Below are 22,412 nucleotides of genomic sequence, written 5' to 3' on the forward strand. Positions count from 1 at the left end.
AGCCCAGAGCACACCCCTCCCCAGGTGAACGACGTGACCAGAGCACTCCCAGCCCCAGCCCCGGAGCGCCGGTGGGCAGCCAAAGTGCTCCCAGCCCCAGAGTGCCCCCATCCCTGGAGTGCCCCCAGCCCCGGAGCGCCAGGCAGCCCTGGGTCTTGTGTGCACCGGCCCCAGCCTGCCTGCCCCAGCCTCTGCCCACAGAAGAGCGAGAAGGGAGCTGGAAGCAGGCAGGAGGGAGCCTGGGAGTGAAGTGTGGGGGGGGGTCCACGCCAGGCTGTTTGAGGAGGCACAGCCTTCCCCTGCCTATGCTACCGGCTGCCCATGCTGATAAGATATGCAGTCTTACAGAAGTCAGTCTTCTGACTGCCTAAACCATCCCTTGGCATTATAGCTCTAAGTAACAATTTTACTCAAGCTGAGCAGCAGAGTTCTTTGTTTTATTTCAATTTTTCACTTTAGAAAATCAACCCCAATGTTTAGGGTTTCTCTCTGCATAGAGTCTGAAGAATTTCCGTTCATACCACTTAACAATATTAGGGTCATGATTTTTAAAAGAGATTATTAGTGATTTTTGGGGTGCCTCAATTTTTGGATCCTTCATCCTGAGACACCTTAAAGAAATCTGGTTTTCAAAATGTGCTAGATAACTAGGCCTGGATTCACAAAAGGAATTAGGCTCCTGAATCCCTGTTTTAGGTGCTTGAGTCCCAGTTTTTGCACCACTGTGATGCATAAAACCCTTCACCTAACGCTATAGGTGTCTAAACTCACTAGGCAACTAAGCTTGTGCTGTAAAAGGTCCCTAGGTAGCTCAGTGTCTGTCTGTGGACATGCACACCGCTGCCTCACTCCAAGCACTTATCTCCCACCTAAGCCCCAGAGTGATACATAGAGCACCTAGGGATAGGTGTCCACATGTCCATGTTGCCTGCGGGGCCTGATCCAGTAGGTGTGCTCAGACCATGCGTGACATCCTCCCCCCAGCACAGGGGGCAGAATGCAGGGCGCCAATAGGTTCAGGGCCTCACACCCCTGCATAAGAGCCACACAGGGGCCACAGGGAAGCCAATGTGGAATACCTGTACCCAAGGGCCTACAGACAGACCAATGGCAATGGGATGGTCCAGAGAGGTTGATGGGACATCTCGCTGGGAGGAAGTCGAGGGAGATGCAGCTTCTCTCTGGCAAGGAGGGGTGACAGACAGTGGGAGATGAGATGGAGACTCACTGACAAGGGGCTTGGGAGCAGGGAGAGATAGGGCCATCAGACCCAAGGGTATCAGGAGAAGGGACAGGATTGGGGGCAGTGGCGGCAGGGCAAAGATCCAGCTGGCCAGGTTCCCTGGGGGGCTGAAAGGAGGGGGCAGTGTCAGGGACTGGTCTCTGGCAGAGCCAAGTAGTGGGGTGGAAATTCTGCTGGTATGGGTTGCCCCCTGGGGAGAATGCTAGCATCCTGGTAACACTAATGGTCATCCAGAAGTTGAAGTACATCAGCTGAGTGCTTAACTGCTGCAGTCTGGCTGTCCAGCTTAAAATTTATATCTGCAATGGTCTCTTGCACCCCACCTTGACTGGCATTGCTCGTGAGTGTATCATAGACCAGTAGGTCCAAGCACCCCTGCATCTGCAGCATGATCCTTCTGATACCTGCTAGTTTCCCACCCTGTTATTGGTGCGGAGCCTCCTCATAAGCTGGGCTTGGATCAGGTGCAAGAGGCAAGCCCTTCTACAGCTTGGGATGGGACAGGCCCAGATAGTGAGCTTTCCTGGGAGGAGCCAGGAAACGTCCTGATGGTGATGGTCTCACTGTGTGGGAAGACGACAGATAGAGAGGATGGAGGGAGCTGGAGGAAGATATCCCTTGCAAGCCTATGACAGATGTTGCTCCAGGTGAAGACAGATTGAAGCCAGTACAGGCAAAGGTGAAGATGCTTGAGATGGAGGTGAGGAAGGTGGCAGTCATGCTGGAGGGGTGGAAGATGATGGAGAGACGATTCTGGAAAGCTGTGGACCCAGGTGGTGATGTGCTGCTGTGGTCTGATGTAGGGATCTCTCTAATTCATAAAATGTTTGCATTTTCTTGCCCTACATTACTAACACAGTCTTGAAAACAGGTTCTTTGTTTCTTAAAGGTTCATCTGGAACTTTGAGACCTAGCTCTTTTCATCCATAGATATCATTATTAATTGGTTATTTTTGACACAGATCATCAGTTGCTGTAGGGGGGAGAGGGGACTTAAAGGAAAGAGATCTCCATGAGGATTTTCTCACATAAATCTATACTGTGCTACTGGGGAAGTGGGATTTGACCCTCTTAACCTGGCAGATTCCCTCTACCTCTGCACAAGCGCTGAATGGTCCTGTTGAGGTGATTGAGCCTCCCATCTGTTCCAAAGTGGGAAAATGTATGAATGGAGGCTCCCCTTTGTGCCAGGGGGACGGGAAATCAGGACTGTAATTTACAATCTAGACTGCTGTTGATGCCTGTCTTTCCTCATTCAAACTCCTAAACCTTTCATGTGGAGTCCCATAGCAGTCAATCAGCAGGTTATGTACAGAGAATCTCTATTTTTTTTTTGTAAACATCTGTTTTCATGCAAAGATCTTTAGTTAGAAATAATAAGGAATGAGAGAAGAGCAATGCAATATGTCATCTAATTTAAGTCTCTACTACAATTCCAATGTAATTAACATATAATTATATAATTATGTTTAATATTTATAAAGCAACAGAGATATGTAGAATCAAAGTATTTTAAAATATATGAAATATAAGTAAATTCAATTCATCTGATTCTAATCTAATTTACATAGGTATAATCCCCTGAAATGAATAGGAGCTGCAGGTGCTTAGCATCTCTGAAGTTTAGGCTATTGTTATGCTGAAGATTCTCTCTCATCTTTACAACTTTCGAAACACACCATTTTCCATGGAGGACCTCTTCTTCCTTCTCCACCTCAGTTGGCCTAACAATCAAGTTGATATAGCATCGCTTTCTAGATTATCTAGAGACAAGTAGATTTCCAAGTGTGTCTCTCTTATTGACTATAGCTAGTTAACTACAGTTAAGATGACAGTATATTTAATATAGTTGGATTTTACCTTTGACTAAGGAGGCAGGACTTGGTCTTTCAGTTTCTGTTGGTTTGGTATCTGTTCTACCATGTCCTATTCTTCCCTTGGTACCGATGTGTTCAAATGCTCTTTTCCCTTGGTGGTGGAGATTGATGAACATTTGTGATGTATATTTGTTTTATAGACTCCAAATGGCTACAGAATAAGTGCAGAGGCAAAACAGACAGTTTAAGAAATAGCATCAGATAGATGAGTAAACAGGAAAAGGTGAACATGCAAGGGTTTATAAATACCTTCTGCACAAACTACCAATCCCACATGTACACAGCCACTGGGAGCTGCGGGCGGCCATGCTTGCGGGCGGTCAATGTTAACAAACCATTTCGCAGCCCGCCAGCAGATTACCCTGATGGGCCAAGTGCGGCCCACAGGCCTCATGTTGCCCACCACTGGCCTAGAACAATGGGACTTCAATCTCAGTAGCTGCTACTATGATGGAAAGAAATAATAATTTAATAAACACATTTCACTGGTCACTATCAAGCAGATACTACTTTATAAGGGTTAAGATATTATTCAGTTTATCTGATGAAAGTACCAAAGAATTTCCACTCTCTATTTATCTTGCTACTTTGCTTTGGACATTTAAAAAAGTCAAAGGATAATTTGTGTGTAATTTGATTTAAAAATGCTACAGATTTCAATAAAATCAAATTTAAGCACACATTCTGGAACTTCTCCCGTGGGAAATTAGATTTGAGATTTGCTTCCTAAAACTGCAGGATTGGGTGATCCAGAGCACTGAAAGGCACATTAACAAATTTAAGGTTGTGATCTGAAGCCCAGTGAAGCCAATAGGAGCCTTTCCATTAACTTCAGTGAACTATATACTTCCACCAAATGAAGAGGAGCTGCTACTTCTCTTGGTTTTTCTACTAAACTCTACCATAGTCACCTGATTTTCTACAAAGCAGATTGCAACTCTCATCCCAATATGGGACAATGCTGCTAGATGTTTTTTTATGATCAACTGGAATATAGCATGTAGTGAGAGGGGAGGGAGGGAAGCCAGCTGTAAGAAACGTTCTCCAGCTAGACTGCATGTAGCAAAATTTAGCAGAAATGTCTCCTGATTTTGAATATTGCATGTGGTGCAAAAAATAAAAACAAACTAATAAAACTGACATATGAAACATTCTGCTTTAGAGTGCTGGTGTCAAAATTGGTTATATGCAGTGTTGGTGGAGCCAGGTAGGTCTCAGGATATTAGAGAGACAGGTTTAAAGAAGAGCTCTGTGTAAGAAAGTGTGTCTCTCTCACCAACAGAAGTTGGTGGAATAAAAGATATTGTCTCATCCAGCTTGTATCAAAATTTGGCAGAAGTGTTCCCTATTCAGAATCCAATTTTGTGTGCCTCGGCATTTTATCATACTTTGTGTACAGTCACTCTCACTTTAAAGTCTGTCAGGATTGTCTACAGAAGAGATTTAGTAAGGCATGCAGGTTAGCCAGAGCTACTTGCCATGAAATGGGCTAACCCACTGAGAAGTAAAGGAGTGCACGTAAAAAAATCAAGCACTTGGGGTTGGGGCAGGGACCTTTCTCTCATCTTAAAATCTTAAATTTCATTATGTGAAGACCCTGTTTAGTAGGGATGATAATCTCTGAGGAATGTCTCTCAGCCTGTTTTGTGTCTGGAGATAGGTCTTTTGTGAGAATGCATAGGTGACAGTTCCCATTCTCTGGATCAAGTAATCTTCATATGGTGGAGATTCAGAGGGTATATTTTGTGAGGGAAGCATAAGTAGAGCTCTAGTATTAAGATCCCACCTTCTGAAACTGCAGAGCCATGAATGGGGAAATCTTCAGGGTACTTTTTGGTGGGGGTAAAGCATGAATTATGTTCTTATTGCACATTTTCCCATGCACTTTCCATGTGTACCAGCCAGTTTTGCTGGGTATTGTTGCAGTTTCTGGCCTGGTCTGTGCACATGGTGGGTGACTAGATGGTTTAGGCTTCAATCTAACCAAAGCTTCAGACCTTGGAGAAGGGAGCTCCCCAGCCAGGAGCAGTGTGGTGCTGAAGGCGACAACCTCTGAAGCCGGGAACGGTGCAGGGCTGAAGCCAGCAAACCTTCCCCCCGCAAACCAGGAGCAACAGGAGGCTGAAGCTGGGAGCCCCAGCACCCCTCTCCCCCCTGCTGAAGCTAGGAGCCTCACTGGGAGCACCCCACAGCCCATTCACAGCTCCTAGCTACCAGGGCTGGCTCCAGGCACCAGCCCTCCAAGCATGTGCTTGGGGCAGCACCTGGAGGGGGGCGGCGCTCACCCGGGAAGAGCGGGCCGGTCGGGGAGAGCGTGGCCGCGGCCGGGCTCGCCATCCTCCTCCCGGCGCTCCAGCCAGCCGGGAAGAGCGGGGCCGCCCTCCCCGCGGTGCTCCGGCCGGCTGGGGAGAGCGGGGCCGCGGCCGGGCTCGCCGCCCTCCCCCCCGGCACTCTGGCCGGTCGGGGAGAGCAGGGCCCCGGCCAGGCTCTCCACCCTCCTTCCAGCACTCCGTCTGGCTGGGGAGAGCGGGGCCCCGGCCGGGCTCGCTGCCCTCCTCCCGGCGCTCCGGCCTGGGGTGGCAAAAAAGCCAGAGCCTGCCCTGCTAGCTACTCCCTGCCTGCACACAGCTCCTAGCTACCCCCTGCCTGCACCCTGAGGAGTTTTCAAACTTTTTGAACTGAGTCCGCCCTTTGAGTTATATTTTTTGGTTGTGTCCCCTCACAGCCCAGACAGGCTGGGTGGCCTCGTGAGTGACTCAAGGGTGGAGGAGGTGCTCCCTCTCTGGACCCCTGTGTGGAGCTAGGTTGAGCCCTGCCAGCCCTTGCCCTCCCCCCAAATAGAAGTAAAACTATGCCTATGCCCAATGGTCCCCCCGGAGTCCCAAGTTTTCCTCCCTCCACCCCCGCTGGCCCCTGGAGTTTTTATAGCATGTTGAGAGTGGCCTCAGCAAGAAAAAGGTTGAGAACCCCTGACGTAGGTGATACTGGCAGTAGAAAGACTGTACCTAAACAGGAGAGGAATCTGGGCAAAGCTGAGCAGAAACAACTAAGATATCTAAAAAGCAACAGAGAGTCCTGTGGCACCTTTAAGACTAACAGATGTATTGGAGCATAAGCTTTCGTGGGTGAATGCCGATATCTGTATAGCAATGCAGAGAGTTTGGGTAACAAAATGGAGGAACTAGAACTACTGGTACAGGAAGTGAAACCAGATATTATAGGGATAACAGAAACATGGTGGAATAATAGTCATGACTAGAGTACAAGTATTGAAGGGTATGTATTTTCTGGAGAGACAGAAATAAAGGTGGTGGAGTACTAAGTTCCTGCTAAACTGCATGGCCATGCAGTAGCCTAGTAAGTGTCACACAGGCTCTCAGGACTTCAGTGGGAGAGATGCCTCTCTCCCAGCCCCGGACCTGCCATGGCTGGGGGAGAGGCATCTCTCCCACCCAGCTCAGGTGCTGCTGTGGGGAGAGAGAGCTGGGGGGGGGGGTCTTCTCTCCTCACTGTAGCCCCAGGGCAGCCTGCAACCCAAACCCCTCATCCCAGACCCCATCCCAGAACTTGCACCTCCCCACATTCCAACCCTCTGCCCCAGCCCTGAGCCCCTCATCCCCAGCCCCACCCCAGAGCCTATGCCCCCAACTGGAGTTCTCACCCCCTAAATCCTCTACCCTAGCCCTGAGCCCCTTCCCACACTCCAAGCACCTCGGCCCCAACCCTGCCACATGAATTTTGTTATGTGCACCAATATGGAGGTGTGTCACACATCACCTCCATATTGATGCATATAACAAAATTCATTCCGAACATGCGCAGGAAAAATTAGAGGGAACACTGATGGAGTAGCATTATAAATGGTGAGTTAGACTGAAAAGAAATTAGAACTGATGAAATGGATAAAACAGAATTTGGGCCAAAATCACTTTGGGGAAGAAAGGCAAGAGAGGCTCTGCTGGGATAGTGCTTAGGGTCTGCTACAGATCCCGAGGATCCAATTTTGTATATGGATCGACACCTCTTTAATATTTTTAATGAAATAAATACTACTGGGAATTGTGTGATTATGGGAGACTTTAATTCCCCAGATATATATTAGAGGAAAGTGCTACTAATAATGGTAGGGCCCAGATATTCCTAGATGTGATAGCTGGCAGACTTTTTCACGGGGGGGGGGAAGGATAGTTCAGTGGTTTGAGCATTAGTCTGCTAAATCCAGGGTTAAGAGTTCAGCCCTTGAGGGGGCTACTTAGGAGTCTGGGGCAAAAACAATACTTGGTCCTGCTAGTGAAGGCAGGGGGCTGGACTCAATGACTTTTCAAGGTCCCTTCCAGTTCTAGGAGATAGGATATCTCCATTTAAAAAAAAAAGCCACTGAACCAACAAGAGAAGATGCCATTTTAGATTTAGTATTGGTAAGTACCGAGGACCTCATAGAAGAACTGGTTGTAGAGGACAGACTTGGTTCAGGTGATCATGAGCTAATTCAGTTTAAACTAAATGGAAGGATAGACAAAAATAGGTCTGCATCTGTTCCATTGATTTCAAAAGGGCAAACTTTAAAAAATTAAGGGAATTAGTTTGGGAAGTGAGCTGGACTGAACAACTCTAGGATGTGAATGTGGAGGAGGCTTGGAATTACTTTAAGTTAAAGTAGCAGAAGCTATCTGAAGCCTGCAATGGTCAAAAATTTACAGATCAAGCTTGATGAGCAAGCATCTCAGACAACTTATTAAGAGAAAGCAGAAAGCCTGTAAGGAATGGAAGGTGGGCTGGATCAAGAAGGAAAGCTACCTCTTGGAGGTCACAAAATGTGGGGAAAAAGTGAGAACTGCCAAAAGCCAAGCAGAGTTGGACCTTGCAAAGAGAAGTAAAACAATACTGAAAGGTTCTATAACCACATAAATAAACATAAAACAAGAAAAGAAGAAATGGGACTGTTAAACCCTGAGGATGGGGTGCAGATTAAAGATAATCTAGGCATGGCCCAGCACCTAAACAAATAATTTGCCTCAATTCTTAAAAAGGGTAATGGGGAACTTAGGGGTAGTTGCAGAGTGGCTAATGGGAACAAGGATATGAAAGCAAAAATTACCACATCTGAAATGGAAATCAAACTCAAACATCTTAATGGGAGCAAATCAGGGGACCTGAATAATCTCCATCCAAGAATATTAAAGGAACTGGTACATGAAATTGCAAGCCCAATAGCAAGCATTTTTAATGAATCTGTAAACTCAGAGGTCATACCCTATGAATGGAGAATTGTTAATATAGTACCTATTTTTAAGAAAGGGGAAAAAAGTGACCCAGGAAACTAGAGGCCCGTTAGTTTGAACTCAGTTGTATGCATGATCTTGGAACACATTTTGAAAGAAAAAGCACTTAAGGACATAAAGGTAAATGGTAATTGGGATAAAATACAACATGGTTTTAGAAAAGGTAGATCAGGCCAGACCAACTTGATCTCTTTCTTTGAGAAGATAACTGATATTTTTAGACAAAGCAAATGCAGTAGATCTAATCTACCTGAATTTTCGGTAAGGCATTTGATACAGTTCCACATGGGAAATAATTAGTGAAATTGGAGAAGATGGGGATTAATGTGAGAACTGAAAGGTGGATAAGAATCTGATTAAAGGGGAGACTACAATGGGTCATTCTGAAAGGTGAACTGTCAGGCTGGAGGGAGGTTACTAGTTGAGTTCCTCAGGGATAGGTCTTGGGACCAATCTTATTTAACATTTTCATTAATGACCTTGGCACAAAAAGTGGGAGTGTGCTAATAACGTTTGTGGATGAAACCATGTTGGGAAGTAGAGCTAATATGGAGGAGGACCAGAATATCATATAAGATATGAAGGACCTTGAAAACTGGAGTAATAGTAATGGGATGAAATTCAAAAGTGCAAAGTGCAAGGTCATGCACTTAGGGACTAGCAACATGAATTTTTGCTATAAGTTGGGGACGTGTCTGTTGGAAGCGACAGTGGAGGGGAAAGACCTGGGTGTATTGGTTGATCATAAGATGACTATGAGCCGCAATGTGATGTTGCTGTGAAAAAAGGTTAATGCAATCCTAGCATGCATCAGGCGAGGTATTTCCAGTAGAGATAGGGAAGTGTTATTGCCATTACACAAGGCACTGGTGAAACCTCATCTGGAACATTGTGTGCCATTCTGGTCTCCCATGTTTAATAAAGATCAATTCAAACTAGAACAGGTGCAGAGAAGGGATACTAGGATAATCAGAGGTGTGGAAAACCTTATGTGAGGAGACTTTTAGAGCTTGGCTTGTTTAGCCTAACCAAATGAAGGCTGAGGGGAGATATGATTGCTCTCTATAAATACATCAGAGGGATAAATACCAGGGAGGGAGAGGAATTATTTAAGTTAAGCATCAATGATGACACAAGAACAAATGGCAATAAAGTGGTCATCAACAAGTTTAGGCTTGAAATTAGATAAAGGTTTCTAACCATCAGAGGAGTGAAATTCTGGAACAGCCTTCCAATGGGAGCAGTGGGGGGAAAAAACCTAACTTGTTTTAAGACTGAGCTTGATAAATTTATGGACTGGATGGTATGATGAGATGGGCCACATGCCACTCTAGGCAATCTGCAACTGCTAGTAGCAAATACCCCAACTGCCGGTGATGGTACACTTGATGGGAAGGGCTCTGAGTTACTACAGAGAATTCTTTCCCAGGTGTCTGAGTGGTGAGTCTTGCTGACATGCTCAGGATCCAACTGATTGCCATATGTGTGATCAAAAAGAAATTTCCTTACAGGTCAGATTGGCAGAGACCCTGGGGGGGGGGGGGGGTTCACCTTCCTCTCTAGCATGAGGCACAGGTCACTTGCTGGTACAACATAAAGTAAATGGTGGATTGTCTGTAACCTGGAGTCTTTAAATCATGATTTGAGGACTTCAGTAACTCAGCCACATGTTAGGGGTCTATTACAGGAGGAGATAGGTGAGGTTCTGTGGCCTTGATGTGCAGGAAGTCGGACTAGAGAATCACAATGGTCCTTTCTGGCCATAAAATCTCTGAGTCTCTGAGTATAACACTGAGAAAGTCCCATCTATTTTCCATAGAGACTGAGATATGCACTATGCCTCCAGAAGGTACTGACCACAGAGGCATAACCCAGGAAGATGGGGGACAAGGGTGACTTTAAGCCACCTTTACAACCTTGGGATTTGGGACTGTCCTGGGGCCTTGTGAGCTACTGTAATCTACAGCAGACTTCCTGGTGCTACCTATGACAGAGGAGTGTGTGCTATAATCCTGCTCTGACATGCCCCCTCCCACTACTCACCCTGACCTCACCATGCCAGTGATGCTGGAATTCTCTCCTGGTCAGCTAAGGGGCCTTTATGGTCTCTGTGTGCCACTATAGTGGTGTAAAAAACAACAATGAGGAGTCCGGTGGCACCTTAAAGACTAACAAATTTATTTGGGCATAAGCTTTTGTGAGTAAAAAACCCACTTCTTCAGATGCATAGTGGTGTACAGGATCCATAGCGGAGGGGAGAATCCCTCCCAGAAAATTCTAGCTCCACCCTTCCTGCAGACCTTTGGATTAGAAACAGTGCTGTTTCTTAAACACTAGGCCAAGGATTGGCAACCTTTGACCCGCGGCCCACTAGGGTAAGCACTTTGGCGGGCCAGACCAGTTTGTTTACCTGCCGTGCCCGCAGGTTTGGCCGATCACGGCTCCCACTGGCCGCGGTTTGCCGTCCCAGGCCAATGGGGGCGGCGGGAAGCGGCACAGGCCGAGGGATGTGCTGGTGCCACTTCCCACCACCCCCATTAGCCAGTGGAAGCCGCGATAGGCTGAACCTGCAGACGCGGCAGGTAAACAAACTGGCCTGGCCCACCAGGCCATTAAACGCTTCTGTGATGAGGTGCCTGCCCCACGCTGGGCTCTAAGGGGTTAATGGAGCCCTAGGGAGGCTGCACAGGATGCAGCCAATCAGAGAAGGGCTGAAGGGAGCAACCAAACAGGGCCAAATAGACCCATATAAAAAGGGAGCTGCAGGGCAGAGGAGGGCAGTTCTCTGATGGGAGCCCAAAGAGGAAGGATTATGTCTTTGGAGGCCTGAGAGAACTTCCAGCACCCTGGACAGAGCAGTGCTGCTCACAGGGCCTGGGGTAGTGAGAGACATCTCCTGGGGCTTGTCTTCACTACCCACCCAGATCAGCGGGTAGAAATCGATCTTTCGTCGATCAATTTATCACGTCTCGTCAGGACGCGATAATCAATCCCCGAATCGATGCGCATACTCCACCAGCCCAGGTAGGAGTAAGCACTGTTGACGGGGGAGCCGCGGCGGTCAATTTGCCGCCGTCCTCACAGCGGGGTAAGTCGGATCAGATACGTCGAATTCAGCTATGCTATTCCTGTAGCTGAATTTGCGTATCTGAAATCAATCCCCTCCTCCCCCCCCCCCGTAGTGTAGACATAGCCCTGGATGGCTGCTGGGGCAAGAGCAAAGAGGATGCAGAGGCTATGACAAAGTGGCCAGACAATTTGCTGCAGTAGCCACTAAGTGAAGTGGCTGAACAGCGGACTGCAGATCCCCCGGAAGGGGGGTGCACAGTGTGTAGCATGGCCGGAAGGCTGTGTCACTGAGGAGGACATCACAGTCTTTGGAGAGATGTAGGTCCTAGAGCAGGAGTGACAGTGGCATGCAGAGCTAATTCCCAAGACAGCAGGAGGTACCCGAGTGGTGAGCGCACCCTGTCACAGCCTACAAGACATATGAAGGGTTAGCAAAGCCTTCGCTCTTCAGAATCATTTCTGGCCAAAATAAGTGTTTGCTATAGGGGAAAATTAAAATTTCAAACTGTTCATTTCTGATTTCAGTGAAGGGGTGGGGAGACCTGCCTGAGCATGCTCAGAACATATTGGGCTCCCACTTAAAAGGGAGAGGCATCTGGATTCTTCACCACTCCCATTGCCCCAGACCAATTTGGAAGCACACATGCTTCTGAGCAAAGCAGACAGTGCTCTGCATAGCAAGGCCATGCTTACTGCAGTATGTTCATAGGCCTGAGCATGTAGCTTTGACAATATTTTTTTAGATTTCTGGAGCTGGATGTATGGGCTGCTTTGACACAAGCCTTTGAGCCTCTTGAATATCAGCTTTCACCTATGAGGGAACTGGAGGTGACATCTTTTAGCCATTCAAGTGACTGGGTGCTGGTATGCCTAGCTGATATTGCCTAAATTGTGCATTTAGGGAGCCTTCAAGCAAGAGGGACTCAGAATTGCAGTTATGCCATCACAGATCATTGCTCAATGAGCACTCTGTGTTTGAAATGATCCCAAAAGGGGCTTTAGTCAGAACCTCCTCACAGCAGAATAAATATTGCAAAACTACAAGACAACAGTGACGTATCAGAAGGTGGAGCTTCCCTCATCAGCAGCGAGAACAGCTCACAGAACAAAAATGAACCCTAAAGTTTTCCTTTCCAGAGTCCAAACACAAGGCTTCCACTTTCCAATGTATGAGCAGATAAAACAATTGGAGGCCCAACTTTAACAGGTGTCAGGGTTCTTTGATTTCAGCTGTATTGGTCACATGGCTGGTGATTTGGATGAGGTCTGGTAGGTGTGCCCTACAGAGCATGTTAGGTTAAGAAATAAGCAGAAATTAGGTTTTGTTTAAGTTAGGTTAAGAATAGAGGAATATGGGAAATTGACTTTGTTAGCATGAGTAAAAAGATAAGTTGGAGACAGTAAGACGGGAAAATTGAAGCTAGTAAGGACATGACCCAGGGTTATGTTGTGGCAAGGTTGGAGCGTAACTGGTTTTAGCAGAGCTTTTAATGAGAGTTTCTGAGAATTTTGAATCTAAATTAAAATGATATTTGTATTGATAGCATGGGAAGGACATTGGCTGCAGCTGTTAATTTAAATGATATGTACATAAAGAGCCAAAAAAGAGATGGTGGAAATGTGAATATGGTAATGGATAGGTTTAATATTAATATTAATTGGCTATAAAAGGAGTAGACTTGCTAAATTGGAGAGAGCTCCAATTAACACCAAAAGGGTATGTGATGGGGTGTCCACACCACACAGGGCTGGAAATGTTAAGCTGGCTAAGTGGGCCAATTAACTGCCCATGCTGCACCTGGAGAAGGAGACAGGGAGCAGGGATTTAAGTGGGGATATATGAGGATTGGCAGGATATGGAGAAGGGATGAGGGGGTGGAGGACTGGGATTCATGGAAGCAGGTTGCAGTAGACTAAGGCCTTCTCTACGCAGGAACAATGTGTGTGTTGGGGAAGTGTGTGTGTTGTGGGTAGAGTGAGTGTGTTGGCATGCTGTCTCTTTAAGTTCAGGCAGCAGCCTGACCAACCTATCCTGAGGCAGGGGGCACCCCCCCACACATCAGACCTGGCTCTGCATGGTACAGCAGTCTCTCCCCACCATCTCCCCACAACAGCAGTCCCCTCTGCTTGCCTGCCTATGGTTCTGTGATCAGGACCTCCTTGTCAACTTCCTCCTAGCCATGGACAGGGTGGCTCTCTATAACACCAGGGAGAGGATGTTGGCTGAGGGGATTCTCTGTGACTGTGGGGCCTATTTCCGATCCTCCCTCAGTTCACGCATCCGGGCAGAGTTCCTCTGGGCGGCATCTGCTGGCTCCCTTGATACCTTTGAGGAGCAGTAGGCATTGTCCAGGGTTCTCTGCTCGGTGTTCCCTTTAGGTTCCCTATTTTTGACCCTTTGACCTTCACACCAGTCCCTGTTATTTTTTTCCGTTGTCCCCCATAATTACTTGAGTTTCTGGGCTCTGTGGATACTCCTCATAGACTGGGGGAGGGTCCTTTAGTCGTGGGTGGGCTTGAGCCCGCCCACCTCCCTCGAACCCAGTAGAATATGGTTCTGTAATTCCCTCTGAGTTCTCCTACAGCCTCCTCAGCTGCCGGGAATGGCATCCTCAACAGCTGTGTGAGCTCTCCATGCTGAGGAATGTCAAAGGAAAAGCAGCACAGCACAGCAGCCCCCATGGTACAGCACTGCAGTTCCCCCCGCATCCTCGCAGCAGCAGTCTGCCTGTCGCTGTGTTCCTAGTGCAGGGGAGAACAGAAGAATTACACGTTAATGATTTGCTCTTTGCTGCTGGAGTTGAGGAGCAAACTCAGCTGTCACAACTTCTTGGAGCTTTGAAAGGGGAGGGGTGCATGTCTGCAGCTGTGTGCCGGGCAGTCAAGTTCAAAAGTGTGAGCAGAGCGGTCACAGCGGGCATTGTGGGATACTGGGGGAGGCCAGTTATGTCAGCATAATGAACGGCAGCATCTACACCGGCGCTTTGTCACTTTAACTTTGTTGCAAAAAGCTCTTTGCCACTTGTAAAGATTTTTTTTTGTTGGCAAAACAGCAGAGTTTTGCCACCAAAAGTAGCTTTTTTGTGTGTACATCTCCTCTGTTTTGTTGGAAAAAGCTGCCTTTTGCTGACAAAATTGTGTACTGTAGAGAAGGCCTAGGGAGGCATCTAGGGCAGGCAGGGAAATTGTGGGGGCAAGGAGTGGAGCATGGAGAGGGATGTAGAACAACAGACACTTCTTCGTGTTAAATTGTAAATGCTTAGTACTTTCTAGATATAAAACTTTAAGGGCTAGATTCTCTGGTTGGCTAAAGTCACTTTATACCTCCTAAGCAGCACCAAGAGATCATACAGTGGCCAAAGCTGGCTTGTGGAAGAATCCAGCCTGTTCCCCAGCGCTATATAATATTTCCTCACTCACTTTCACCTCACCTGATTTTTAAAAACTACCAAAACTGATATTTTCTCCGGAAAATATGAAAAAAAAGTGTTTTCAAAGTCAAAGTGCCAAATTCCTCCTCAGGCTTCTTGGTGCACAGGGTCGGCACCAGCTGCAACATCTTTTAGCATAGCACAGTAACACCATACCCAGTAGGTTTCATTTCCCTGTGGGCTGGTGTGGGGGAGGGTTCTGGTCCGTGACTCCACTTCCTCTCCACCCCCTTTGTGGTTATGTGCGTTCCCTTGGTGTCGGTGTAAGGAGCAATCCCTGCCTTTTCCCAGAGATCAGAGCTAAAGCCCCTTTTCCTCAAAGACAATGAGAAACATGCAACATATGTAGCTTTTCAAACAATGATTTTATAAACAACTTGTAGGAACACGCAAAGATAAAGAAGCATAATAATCATAGCACAAGGATTCACAGCACAATAAAAATGGAAATAGAGAACGCAGTTTAACTGAAATAGACATTTCACTATAACACTTCATTATGATAAAAATAAGCCCGACTGCCTTATGTTTTTTCGCCTTCCTACATCTCAGGAATGTCTTTATAATCTTGGCATAGCAGAAGATCATAATGACCAGTGGAACAACAAGTCCCAGGATGTTCCTCTTTAAAATCAGGAATTGCTTCCATTTACTTTCATGGCCTGACGGATTATGAGAGCTGCAGGTCCAATAAACACCTTCCTTTTGAACAGTGTAAAATATTAAACCTGGAAGAGAGGCTAATATTGCAACACCCCAAATGACTACACTTGTGAGGATGTCATAGGTAACTGTCCTAACTTTTATAGTAAACATTGTATGGACAATTGCCAGATATCTGTCTATTGTCAAAAGTATTTTGTAAAAGTTTCCACTGTAGAAGCCAGCATAATACACCCCTGAAAGAATTTTACACATTGCATTTCCAAAATCCCACTCGTGTGCTGCATAGTAAGCCCAAAATGGCAGGGAAAGAATAAAGAGTAAATCGGAATTTGCCAGAATCAGCAGATAGATGTCAGTCATGCTTCTCAACTTCTTGTATTTTATCAGGATCAGCACAACTAGCACATTGCTCACCAGGCCAAATATCAGAACCAAGGAGTAAAGAGGTGGCAGAAACAGGGATGCAAATTGTTTGACATCATTTGTACATGGTGTTGCATCATCATGACTACTTCTATGTTGTTGTCAGTATCTCCATATCTCCTTCACTGAAAAACTGTTGATCTTTTACTAGCCTGAGGATGAAGAAATGGATGGTTATTTACAGGATATTGTATGTTAGTGTGAAAGACAGGATATACACACTATACTGTGTAATCATATGGTTGTGAAAGACATTAAAATGTACTGTGTATGTTGAGTTTCAGCTTAGAATATCTTTTGCTGTAAACAGTATAACAACTGCTGATATCAAGATATGAAAAATACCACAGATAACACTAGCAAAGAATCTAGAGAGTTAACAGGGTGAGTTCTGTACAGTTCCTCCAGTATTAACTTTCTTGCCGGGGGCACACCGGACATGTTTGAGTGGACTGCTCACCTTCAGGCAGACAACCAAGCCCTGTAGGCCCACGTTGTTCAGCTGACCTAGGAGAACCAGCTATTGCAGGAGCAGGTAACACTATTGTAAGAGCCTTCCCCATACTTTGGTCTTGACTGGAACATGCCCAGAGCCCTGCCAGAGGGCTCCCCAGTTGCAGGTGCCAATCCAGTTGCACATACCTGGCACATCCCAGCAAATTCCCATCCTACCGGCCCTCCTTGACTTGGGCACAGCTGACTACTTCTTATGCACAGCAGCATCCTGGATCCTGCACATTTCCCTGCAACAGAAGGCCACTCCTTATAGACTACTGATGGTTGTCATTTGGTCCAGTAATGCAGGAAACAACTCCTCAGAGGCTGTGCTTCAGGGTCCCTGAGTTACATCAGAATTTGGTGTGATCCATTCTCCACTGATCCTCTGGGCTGGCCCTCCACAACTTGTGGAAAAATTGGAAAGAGTCCAGTGGAGGGCAACAAAAATTATTAGGGGGCTGGAGGACTTAATCCAACGGCAGCTTTGGTGGGACCTGTTTTTCTCACGATTGGATTTCATTATCACATACCACCCTGGATCACAAAATGGCAAGGTAGATGCCCTGTCCCATGATACTAATCCACCAGGCCCCAGACAGGACCCAACTTCCATTCTCCAATCTTGTAACTTTCTCAGTGCAGCTCATCACCAGATATACTAAGTTTAATACCCATTGCTTCTGCTTCAGGAAATCTGCCTGACGAACAAGCTATTATCAACAAGCAACTGCATGACTCCTGGGAAGGGATCATGTACGTAAGAGAATGCATCTGTTACCACAGGACCCACAAGAGTTGCAGTCCTACAACTATGCCATGATTTTCCCCTAGCAGAACACTTGGGGCTCTTCAAGACCTAATAACTAATATCCTGCTCCTTTTGGTGGCCCTCGATGCACCCAACAATAGAATCATAGAATAGAATATCAGGGTTGGAAGGGACCTCAAGAGGTCATCTAGTCCAACCCCCTGCTCAAAGCAGGACCAATTCCCAACTAAATCATCCCAGCCAGGGCTTTGTCAAGCCGGGCCTTAAAAACCTCCAAGGAAAGAGACTCCACCACCTCCCTAGGTAACGCATTCCAGTGCTTCACCACCCTCCTAGTGAAATAGTGTTTCCTAATATCCAACCTGGACTTCCCCCACTGCAACTTGAGACCATTGCTCCTTATTCTGTCATCTGCCACCACTGAGAACAGCCGAGCTCCATCCTCTTTGGAACCCCCCTTCAGGTAGTTGAAGGCTGCTATCAAATCCCCCCTCATTCTTCATACAGTCATTCATTGCCTCCTATGATGTTTGTGCCACACCAAAACCCCATGCCACAAGCCCTGTGGCCTTCTCCAGCTCTTGGGCAGCCATCGCTGTAGACCTTATTGTAGAATTACCAGAGTCCAAAAAATTTATAACAGTTTTGATTGGTGATGGTCCACTTTTCCAAAATGGCCCACTGTGATGCTGGTAAACCAGGTGCCTGATCTTGCCAGGTCTGTAGGCATCATCTCAGCACTGACAAATTCATAGCTGGAAACCAGATCAGTTCACCTATGTTAATATTGTTCAAGATAGTTGCTAGACTTGTAAGGATGTGTTTAGTGTTCCAGTGGTTCTCAATCTGTGGCCCAATCAGCACACAGCTGCAGCTCATGTGACATCCTCAGGGCCATACAGGTAGTATTGGATGTTGCCCATGAGGCCCACAATGGTAAATAGGTTGAGAACCACTGGTTTCTATTCTATGAAATACTTGTAAGTTGCTGCATGCATCAATCTTACTTGTAATATCTGTATTCCATTGCAGAAGGTAAAATATAAGTTTGTTTTATAATAGTAAACATCCCTGCTCGGAACTTGTGATCTTAGATGGGAAAAGTGGCTCTCCCTGCCCATCCAGGAGGACTATTAAAATTAAATGGGTCATCATAGGACAATTGCCCCATCCACCCATGGAGAAGTATGTGCAGAAGGCCTCATTACATTGGTTTTAATGCTGGAAGAGGGAAATAAAAATAGCTAACATGAAGATTTGTCATCTCTCTGCTGTCTGGACTCTTACAGAGGCTGGAGCTAAGAAACAAAAAGCAGCGATCCCTAGGGCCTGTCTGTGTTAAGCCCTAAAAGACATTTAATGCTGACAGATTACTACATCTCTGTCACCTTTTGGATCAGACTGAAATTCATTTGTGTATGTAACTTGCTTTAACCTATAAATAACTCTCACTACTTTCTTCTAGTTAATAAACCTTTAGTTAGTTTATTACAGGATTGGCTACAGGTGTGTCTGTGGTGTGAGATCTAAGGTACAAATTGATCTGGGGTTAGTGACTGGTCTCTTGGGACTGGGAGCAACCAGAATATTTTGTGTTTTTAATTTTTTTTATGTTGTAAGTGACCACTTATCACTAAGTCCAGCTTGCCTGGGTGGCAAGATAGGCTGGAGAGCCCCAAGGGACTGTCTGTGACTCCATGGCAAGACTGTTACAGTGATCTAGGAGTTCACATTTGTTACTACTGAAATCTAACTGTAGAACATAACACCAGTTTGGGGTGTCTGCCCTGCTTGTGGCAGTCTGTCTTGGTCATGAACCACTCCAGAGAGCAAGACACCCACTTCATCCCTTGCACAGGCCTCCTCTCTGCTGAAGAGACAGCTCAGCTATGGAATAGCCATGTAGTCCATCTCCACAGCCTTCTGGAGCACATCACCTCTGATCAGAGTTCTTAGTTCATGGCCCGGTTCTGCACCTGCTGGGGGTCCACACATGTCTTTCCTCTGCTTACCATCCCCAGTCCAACAGTCAAATGGAAAGGGCCAACCAAATCATCAAGTAGTATCTGCGATGCTCCCTCAATAATCACCAGGATGATTAGTCTTTACTTCTCCCTAACGAGGAATTTGCATACAACAACATAGACTATGCGTCTAAGGGTCAAAGTCCCGTTTTTGCCAACTATGGGTACCACCTGTGATTCCACCCACAATTACCCACATCCTCTCTCGACCCGGCTGCCTCAGACCTAATACAGCAGACTCATCAGGCCCAGGAAAAAGTGAAGGATGATTTAGAAATAGCAAACGCAGACTATAAATGGTATGTGGACCAGCATTGACAGCAAGCCCCCATCTACTCAGTGGGACAAAATGTGCCATAGGCTGGTCCATCACCAGAGTAGCAATAAGATGGACACCTGAAGGCAAGTGAAAACAAGGCCGCCCCAAAACAACATGGCGAAGAGCAGTGGAAGATGACCTGAAAAACCTCAGGCACAGCTGCAGAACCATTGAAAGACTTGCCAGAAACAGACAGGAGTGGAGGAGCTTTGTCTCTGCCCTAAATGCCAGAGGCGTAATAGGAACATGATGATGATATGAGGCCTGATTTTTGAGTAGACTGTTCTGCTCCTTTTGAAATCAGTGGTAGAAATCCCATTGACTTCAGTGTGGCAGAATCAGGTGTCAATGACTACCATGCTGGTTGGGATCCCCTTTGGAACTGCTGAGTTGGCAGGCTTAACCTCTCCTCGTGCACGCTGGCTCCTCTTCTGTCAGCTTGTGTGTTCTTTGGTGAAATTTAGCCTTGTGCAGAGGCCCAGCAGGCCCTTATGGCTTATGTACCACATAGTGCAGAAAAGAGAGAGAAAATGAGGGACATTTGGATGAAGAAACAATGGTCTGCTTTAGAGAATTGCACCATTTTTAAGGTTAAACAGTATTTCTGAGGTCCAAATGCTTTGTATTAATGAGGTTTATTGTAAACAAAGTTTGAAAGTTTTGTACTGTAACAAGTTTATACTTAAAGCTCTCTTTAAAAAAAAAAAAGAGAACGTCGTTAAAATTCAGCTGCTGGATGGTCCCTCAAGGTATGTCTACATTGCAGCTGGGAGCGAGTCTTTCAGGGTGGGTAGACAGACTTGCACTAATGGGGCTGAAACTAGTGGGCTAAAAATAACACTATGGGCATTCTGTCTGGGGCAGAAGCTCGGGTTCTCAAGCCCGCCCAGCTCTCTAGATTTCAGAGCCTGAGCTCCAGCCTGAGCTGGAATGTCCACATTGCTGTTTTTAGCCCAGTAACTCAAGCCCCAGTAGCATGAGTCCATCTACCTGGGCTGGGAAGCTCGTTCCCACCTGCAGTGTAGACATTTTGTTAAGGACCAGGGCCAGCAGTCAGAGTTCTGAACAGCCCTGAGACTGCTGGCTCCATTCAGCCCTGGGATTGAAGCTCTACAGACAGTTTCCAGTCCCCAAATCCTCATGGAACAGGATACAATTGGGGATTGAGGCTAGAGTTACTGTATTATAATAAAGTGTTCTGTTTTGTGCACAGGCTGTCCAGGGTCTGCTGTTGATTTTTGCCTTGCTTTAGCTTTTGGGAGGGCTTTAAGCCCTGGATTCTTTTGGGGGCGTTTTGTCCAGGGACTTCTGTCCCCAGTGTTTTTTGTACCAGTTTAAAGCGGGTTTTTGTGGCTTTTTCAAAACACACCGGCTTCAGGGACACGAAACTGTTGTTTTCCCCCTCGCTGGTCTTCATTGTCTTACTGGTTTTTGCAATTCCCTGCAGTTTTGTTCGGCTTGCTTCTCTTTTCTCACAGTTGGCTGGGGTTGGGTAAGATACAGATATGGCTGCAGGCTTCTTGGCTGCATGGAGTCTGTTCGAGTGCAATGACCTTGGACTGGAGCAGCGTCTTATCTTCGGACTGAGCTGAGCCGTTGAGTTAACTCATTCTCTTCTCCCTCCCTCCCTCCCTCTTCGGCCTCTTGCAACTTGCAAAAAAACCTTTCGCTCCACACTCACACCTTTAACCCTTCCCAAAATACCTTGCAATGCCTGCACCGGCGTTAGCAACATACAATGTTAATCTGCCTCCCCAGGAAACCCCCTGAGGAAGGGGGCAATTGGGTTGTAACACTCTCTCCACTGTCTAATAGAGCTAATTTTGACTCCATTAGAAGTCTTATTACATGCTGCAGAGCTGAAATCACTGATACCTAGGTCTAAGCATTAGATCTAGTTTGGGCTAGTGGTTCTGAGTGCACCAGCACTGAGGCTCTCCTACTAACAGCTGAAATCACTGACCGCTGTGTCGGTGGGAGGGGGAGGGGCGGCTGAAGACATATGGGTGAGCGGCCAGCAGGACGGCTGGTGGAGAGGCATGGCTGATGGTGAAGACTGCAGCAGAAGCCCACAGAGAGGCGTGGCAATCAACTGTTGACCCAAGCAGCAGAGCATGTTAGGTGCCCCCATACCTCCCCCCCTTCCACCCAGGCTGGGAGGTAAACTCTGCAGATGAACTTCTGAACTCTGGGGCTGCACTGACCAAGGACAGAAACTGTGGGTTGGGTGACTTTTGGGTTGCTGGACTCAAGAACCAAAGGGAAAGGACACAGCCCAATCTTCTGGGGGGGTGGGTCTTCTGGTTCATGGTTTGTGTTTATGAACCCTAGTTGTGGTGTTTTCCCAATTGAATGCTGAGTTGTTTACCTCCTGTTATTAAAGATTTTTGCTACATCTAGACTCTGTGCTTGTGAGAGGGGAAGTATTGCCTCTTTGAGGCACCTAGGGGTGTTTGTGTAATTTTCCCAGGTCACTGAGTGGGGGCTCAAGCCGGTTTTGCATTGTATTGTTGAAAGGGAACCCCTACGTACTGAACTCGACCCTTGTTGCTGTCAACTCTCCCATGCAGAAGGGTTACATTAGGGAAAAGTAAAATTTCTACAAGTTTAAAACTAATCAGCAACTACCACAGAGACACGTCCCTTCTCGTCACATCCTGAGACTCATGGTTCCACTTTGTGTTCTAGGTTCTGCCCTGTGCTGGTTCACCACACTGCCATACAGGCTCACTCTCAGCATCCCTCCGACACCAGGCGTCCTTTTCTCTATGTCACACTGTAAAGGGTTGTGGAGCTACAGGAAAACTGGGC

The 22,412-nt window shown here is 46.7% G+C and overlaps 1 protein-coding gene across 1 annotated transcript; it reads right to left on the reverse strand.

The window, feature by feature from the left end:
* Positions 1-14,761: 14,761 nt before the first annotated feature.
* Positions 14,762-17,851, reverse strand: LOC128831312 (C-C chemokine receptor type 5-like). The gene is made up of 3 exons (XM_054017624.1): positions 17,820-17,851; positions 15,396-16,082; positions 14,762-14,798 (listed from the first exon to the last, which is right to left on the reverse strand). Exons 1-3 carry the CDS (start codon positions 17,849-17,851, stop codon positions 14,762-14,764), a joined length of 756 nt encoding a protein of 251 aa, XP_053873599.1.
* Between the last annotated feature and the right edge of the window lie 4,561 nt (positions 17,852-22,412).

This window comes from Malaclemys terrapin, chromosome 2, assembly GCF_027887155.1.
Source record: "Malaclemys terrapin pileata isolate rMalTer1 chromosome 2, rMalTer1.hap1, whole genome shotgun sequence".
NCBI lineage: Eukaryota > Metazoa > Chordata > Testudines > Emydidae > Malaclemys > Malaclemys terrapin.

Excerpts from the sequence above, each read along its gene's own strand:
- LOC128831312 (XM_054017624.1), bottom strand. The coding sequence starts at position 17,851 with ATGGCTGCCCAAGAGCTGGAGAAGGCCACAGG. Across the intron at positions 16,083-17,819 it reads GAGCTGGAGAAGGCCACAGG|AAGTAGTCATGATGATGCAA; the intron begins GCTTGTGGCATG and ends ACAACAACATAG. Across the intron at positions 14,799-15,395 it reads CTTATTTTTATCATAATGAA|GAGGTATAAAGTGACTTTAG; the intron begins GTGTTATAGTGA and ends GGTGCTGCTTAG.